The sequence below is a fragment of the Salvelinus alpinus genome, chromosome 19, assembly GCF_045679555.1.
Source record: "Salvelinus alpinus chromosome 19, SLU_Salpinus.1, whole genome shotgun sequence".
Lineage (NCBI taxonomy): Eukaryota > Metazoa > Chordata > Actinopteri > Salmoniformes > Salmonidae > Salvelinus > Salvelinus alpinus.
The window spans coordinates 41,503,312-41,510,382 of record NC_092104.1 but is presented as its reverse complement, the minus strand read 5'-3'; the positions used below and the strand labels follow the sequence as shown (position 1 = coordinate 41,510,382).

General features: G+C 43.0%; 1 protein-coding gene across 1 annotated transcript; it reads right to left on the bottom strand.

Moving 5' to 3' along the window:
- Positions 1-1,702: 1,702 nt before the first annotated feature.
- LOC139545972 (protein FAM163B) lies at positions 1,703-2,318 on the bottom strand. Its single transcript, XM_071354239.1, has 2 exons — positions 2,226-2,318; positions 1,703-2,127 (listed from the first exon to the last, which is right to left on the bottom strand). The coding sequence occupies exons 1-2, from the start codon at positions 2,316-2,318 to the stop codon at positions 1,708-1,710; spliced, it is 513 nt and encodes a 170-aa protein (XP_071210340.1). The 3' UTR covers positions 1,703-1,707.
- Positions 2,319-7,071: the final 4,753 nt, after the last annotated feature.

Below are 7,071 nucleotides of genomic sequence, written 5' to 3'. Positions count from 1 at the left end.
GTGTAGGTCAAACCGCTAAAGACGTTTTCGTGAGAAGACCGATTTTCGGGATGTCTCATGGTCTGACAAACACCAAATCCTGCTGTAGCTCTGCCACCTTTCACCGCAGATGCGGAAGGGCGACATCGGCGAATGTGGTGGATTGAAACGCATCCAAAGCATCCAAACAAATCTATCTAGCTTAAACAGATGGATTTTGATGGGGATTTTGATATTATGCTAATTACAATTTTGCCGTTGGAAATCGACTCGAGGGGGTTAAGGGGACACACTCTTTTCACGCTCCTTCGATACAAAGTGATTGTCATAGCAGGATAGGAGAGAATTTACGCGAACCCTTTTCCTAACCTTTGCCTCAGTCTCATAACTTTCTATGGTAATTATCCTAACCTGCTGTGTATGTTCTCCTAACCTACTACGAAAACATCAATTCTTTATAGAAGTGGCGTGAAAAGAGTGTTTCCCTTTTATTAAGGCAGTACGCGTATTTTTCCTTTTTTTTTCAGGCGGCTCACCATTAAAGCTAGTTAAGGAGGCAAGCAACGCCCTTGCAGCCTGAATGGAGGACAAATTAAGTAAAAGGAATAATAGCACAATTTGCCGGCAGGTTCAGCTAGGCTAGAGGGACAGAGTGTCGTAGACTGTTTGCAGCTGCTGTTGTTAGTAGCCTACAGTTGACCAGACTGAAGAATCGTCTCGCTTCCATGCAATACAGCATGTCAGATTGCTAATGTTCAGGTGTAGGCTGCTACAACATTTATGTAAAGACTTTTTGCTTGTGTCTGTCGGGAATGATATGTTATCACATTTGCTAATTAAATACTGAGGAAAGTGAAGCGTGCCTTGAGCTTTGTGCCTGGCCTAACCTAATGTAGCAGGTGTAAAAGAAATGCCTGAGCGGAGCTCCGGTTTTCAGCGGAAAAGGAAGCTAGGTTGAGTTAGCTGTATCCCCGAAAACTGGGTGCATCCGGTTGTTGGCAACTCAGCTGAGGGTGTGCCAGGCCAGCGTGACCTGTGATTTCCGTTCATATTTTTTGTCAAGACACTGCAGCAGCACGGCAATGTGAAGGACAGAGAAATTGTGAGCGAGTTGACAAATCATGAGGCAAATCGGTCTAAAAAAACTGCACTTTGCCCCAATGTTTTTACGCTTTTCTCATCAACATATTTTTGTAAACTAAATCAAAGGTTGTGGAGCCCTGCCACATCTGATAAAAAAATGCTGGTGCAAATGCCAGCTCGCCACACGTTTTCCAGCGGCCCTGTTCTGCCAGCTTCTCTTGAGAAAAAATGTCTCCCTCACAATCACAGATCCTGTATGCTGCCTATGATATTAAGCCCTTTTTAAAATACTGTTCATGTGCTTCCCCACACACAAACACACACACACACACCATGTCCTTGCTGTGTTCTTGCTGTCTGAATCATAATTCTCTAAAGAAGACGAGCAGACACATTGCCATCAACATACTGACAAATTAACCTGTGAAGTGAAAGCACGACGTGAGAGAAAAAAAAGGTGAATTCAGGACTAGGTGTCCATACATCTACACGTGAGACCAAAAAAAAACTCTTTACATCGTGTGAGTGAGTGAACGTACCCATCGATTTGGTGAGGTGGAAAATATCTACACTAAGTAAGAGTTAAATCAAATTCCCTCCAGACAGGTCAGGTCCCTGACATTGGTCCTCCCAGCCACCAGGGGGCTACACGTCAGTGCTGACACTGTGGCTGTGGGTGACCACCTCCCTCATGGTGACAGAGCGGATGAGGTTGAGCTTGTGGTTGAAGCTGGCCAGGTCCATGGGCAGGTCCAGCTCCTGCTGCTGCACAGTCCTGTAGCTGAAGCGCTCGCCGCCGTTACGCAGCCTCTCGGAGGGGTGCTGCAGGTAGAAGGGCAGGGAGTAAGGCGTGCAGGAGGGGCAGAATGTATGGGAGCGTGTCACTGGTTTGCGGACCAGGGGCGGAGTGTAGACAAAGACGGGCCCGTTAGGCTCGGAGGGGGGCGTGGTCATCACGTCGAGGTCCCCGGCCGTGTGTACTGGTGTGGGGAGAGAGGACATGGTGGTGAGGTCCGGTTGCTCCTCCTCCTCCCTCTCTGGCTCCTCCCTCTTACAGCAATAATACTGCAGAGAAACATATGAAAGAGTGAACAAGCTGGTCGCCGTAAACCCTGAGCATACATGCACTTATCATAGCTAAGTTAGACAAAACTATAACCTACCTGCAACCTACAGTAGCACAGTACTGCAACGATAGTCAGTAAGATGACTGTAGCTAGAATTCCACCACAGATAACCACTGTCCCGGCTGACATTCGAAATCCTCTCCATCAACACTCTGCAGGAGAAGAGGATAGGAGGAGAGATAGATTGAAAGGGTGCTTAAACTTACATCATCTGTCAGTTATGTACTGTAGATTTGTATCCTTGCCAACAGCCCTCATTTAGTGATCACTTCCACTCTTTGAATCAAAGGACTGGGCATAGTGCAGTAATTGCCTATTCCTTCAGATCATCTGGTCAATTTAAAGAATCAAAATGGTGATATTGCCATTTTAGTGTAGGAACTTTAGAAGAAAAAAAAACGCCTGGAATTTCAGCCTGTTCAGGTGGGATGGAGTTTTAGCCCACAGCATGACATCACAATCTGATCTGATTATTCTGACCAATGACCAGTCATGTTTTATTTGCATATGTGTCCTACTTAGAAGGGGTAAGTGGGGTTGGCTCTAGAGTCTAGAAGATCCTATCCACCAATCAAGGCTGTTTATGTTAACATATTTAAATGTGCATCAACACGCCGAACGATCACACTGAGCATTTCAAAGGCAAAAGGAGGCTCAGGGAAATAAATTATAAAAAATATGTTTTAAGTTATTTTCATGAAATAAACCCACAGTGAAGTATTAGAGATACAGTAATGATTTAAAAATGAAATTGAAAAGACTGCATGAGTGCTTTATACTATTTCACGGAAATACAGTATGTACATTAGAGGGGATAATGAAAAGCCATCGATTTACTAGTTTAAGAGAGAAAATCAAGCTCAAATCCAATGGTTTACGCAGAGACATGGTAAAATAACTGTGGCATATACTATAAATACACACGGTTGTATGATTCTTAAATTAAATCATATCCTCCTGATATCCTGAGTCCATCTTAGTTTGCTTTCCCTACTGCTGAGACTGTTAGATACTGTGGGAAAGGTTCTTGGAACGTGTCATTGGGACCATCATGGAATAATGCATGGGAGTTACACAGCAGAAATGACATCAAACCCAGAAATAGCCCCAACACTAAGGCAGAGACAGAGAAAGGCTCCCATGTGAATTTCAATAAGACGCTCGTTTTCCACCTGATTCTCACCTCCTACTAAATAAAAGCAATCAAAGCCCAAAACAACCACTCAGACGTAATATTAATCAGGAATATTGTAGAAAATTTCATCAGACCAAAGTAGTTATGGACCAAAGTTGAAGATGCTTGATGCTGTAGATGTATGGACTGTTCTATTGAGTGTCCCCTGCTCAGGTAAACGTTAATGGAATGGTCACTTCTAAAGCAGTTAGAAGTGATATGTGATAGGTTTGATAGTCAAACTCAGCTGGTATCTCATCTGAATAGCTATGAAAGACTAGCTTGTATGTAGAGCTACACAATTTCTTGCGATGACCACACAGATACTGTATTCTCTAACAGAAAAATGGATAACCTTGCTGAAGATATCTTGTGACAGATCAGGAAAATGGTGGCCACCACAAACGCTCAGACCATTATTTCTCCTATCCTCCCTGAGTGTGGCAGCTCAGCTTGCCACATCTCTCAGACCTAAGCACCTCATCAGCCCCAGGGTCCAGAATCAACCCAACATATTGCATTCTGTTCTCATGACGACCTGGCATGGACATCAGTGTCCCTGAGCGTAGGGAGACATTTTCACCCATAGATTCACCATCAAACACAAATCACTGGCCAAAGACATGCGGCCAAGACTCAAAAGGTAATCATGATCCACACTGTAGAACACACAATTACTTTCACAGTAGAACTGGCATTGTTGTATTGACCATGGCTCTCAGATTGGAATCTATTGAAATAGATATTTCTGAGAACAATCTCTGACCTGACCTCTAGAGACTCTAAAGACATTCGACCGACTCTAAGTCAATGGACAGGCTTTTAGACTTGGTATTCTATCATCAACTAACCATGAACGTTTCCCTAAGACTGACAAAATGCTATTTCGTTGGAGAAAGTTCAATTATTTATTTGTTTAACAGATTTCTACAAGGCATATCTAACCACAGTGAATAATTGCAGTGTTGAACCATTGAAAACAAAATTTCTAAATCCTCCACAGCACATTACAGATATAGGCTATAACATTAAATAATCGCTTGGTCCAAGACAGAGATGCATATCCGGGCCACAAGTGAAAAATATCCCCCACAGGCTACGCACTTCAGCCAATCTACCAGTCTGCACAGAGTTGCTTTAGGTTTTAACCGCACGGCTGCATGGAGAGCATATCAGCACCATGGACAGCCGCTCAGTGCCCAGAGCACGCGACCAGTGAACTGGATTGATCAAATACATGTCGTATTAAATTATCATGATAGCCTAGATAGTGTCTCTTTCACTCTCATGACACGTTTCACTTTCTATCTCTGTCTCATCGGATCTCTTTATCTATCCAGTTTCATGATCCAAACTTCGGTCTTCAAGATACCCCTTAGTCCACGTACAGTTATTTAAAAAGGCCATAATCACCAGAATATGAAAGAACAAAGAAACACAAACTTTTCTCAATATACAATAAACCAAAAAGAAAAGGTTTTTATAATATGCCCAAATTAGCCAAGCTTAGCCAACTCCATGAGCACAAGCAACACGGTCAATTAATTTTGTTAAAACAAAGACACTAGACCAATCAAACTACTTCATGAATAAACTACTCACACGCAGGCTATAATCTTACCTCTATAAGTATTTGAATCGTCCCATGTTGCTTCTCCGGCGCCTACGGCTCCTGCAACACCGGTTCTCGTGTGGCAGCCACGTGACGCTCAAAGGCAGCCGCGCCTGAAGGTGATTGATAGAGTTTCAACAGAGAGGAATGGTCCTCTCATAAGCTAGGCTACTATTCGGAGCACACATTTGTCTTGTATCTTTAACACTGAACACCACAAAAGTGACTATCCCTGTGGATCTTCTGTGGTAAAGCACTTATTTCCTTGGGAAAAACGAGTCGAATCTAAAAGAAACCAAACATAAGGAAATTCCCATCACAATTTCCCAGGTTTATCGCCATCTGTCTTCATTTCCAAAAAGGGTTGAAAAGATGGGTGCTTGCAAGCAATATTGAAAGATAACTGAAGTAGGCCTACAAGTTGCCCTGTTTATTTGGATGCTTATGCAAGACTGGTTATGCGCAACTGAATTATTTCCCGCGCTCCCAAGTACATTTTCTCCTTACCGCGCAATTTTATCAGGGACATTTGATAGGGGAACGCTGAAGAATGGCACTAATGATGCAAAACACATTACTAAAAATGTTTAAATAAACTGCTAAAAATAAATAAAGATGACGACCCAAAAAGAGAAAAAAAGGTTGGTAATTGCAAGCGGATACCATGAAATGTATGATCTTTTCCGCGTGCTTTGTCCTGTGCTGTCCCCTATGTATTGCACCTTAGCAGGACATCGGACCACGCGCGCATTAGTTTCCTCTGCTGATCTGACGAAATGTGGCCATGCGGCAAAGCAGCGGTGCGTTGTTTTTCATTGACGCACTTTTACTAAAGGGTATACAGTTGACTTTCATGATAGAATAACTGTGCATCTACAGGGTCATCGTTCTTTCCAGTTGCCACACAGCGATATGGAGTAGGATGTAATTGATTAAAGCATCCTTGGCCGGTTTCCTTGAAGAATTGCCAAGAGTTGACAGTTATTAGGACCACTGGATGAGCTGTGTGGGATAGGAACTACTGATTACAATTTGATGGTATTTCTTCAGAAGGAAATACAACATTTACTAAAAAGATAGAATAGAAATCCCTTATCATATCAATATCTTATCATATCATATCAATTTAACACTAACACTTTTCATAGAAACCCTTAAATATCTCTAATTATTTGAGCTTGAACTTCTGATCTCAATAGTAGAGAAATGATTAAACATTGCCATCAATGAGTCAGATATGGACTATGCAAATAATCAAATTGTCAGCTGGGAGAGGCACTTAGTCAGAATCATGGACTTAGTTTCCACAAGTATTATCTAACGTTTATCTATTATCTAACAACTTTTCTCTCTCTCTCTCTATCTCGCACGCACGCACGCACGCAGGCAGGCACGCAGGCACGCACACACACACACACACACACACGCACGCACGCACGCACGCACGCACGCACGCACGCACGCACGCACGCACGCACGCACACACACTCACACACACACACACACACACACACACACACACACACACACACACACACACACACACACACACACACACACACACACACACACACACACACACACACACACACACAATTCCCTTCACCTCTACTCTCTCCCAGCACTTTGCCTGGCCCTGAAGTCTTGTTCCTCATTGTTTTTTTCACTTCCCTCAGACCATCTTCTTTTCTTGGCCACTTTGAGAATGGCCAAGAAAAGAAGATGGTCTGAGGGAAGTGAAAAAAACAGATTTTATTGCATGAATTATTCAGATGTTAAAGGAGGCTGAGATTCCACTGTATTGTACAGACAAGGACGTGTAATATTTATGAGTAGAGATGTGGTGTGATGATGGTTGGGTTATTTTCCATCTTGTCCTGTTCTGGTTCGTCTTCCATTCAGGTCTGCTTGCATTATGCCCATCACCCCATCAGGAGCCCATGAAGCACTGGTAGTGTACTGTATATCGACTATGATCAGTGTAAGATGGCCTGAACACGCTCATATAACCTGAACCATAATGCCACAACATCTCTGCAAACAAAAATTAGTTGTTAGGACATCCCGGAAAGTCACAAAATGGTTGCCTAAAGTTG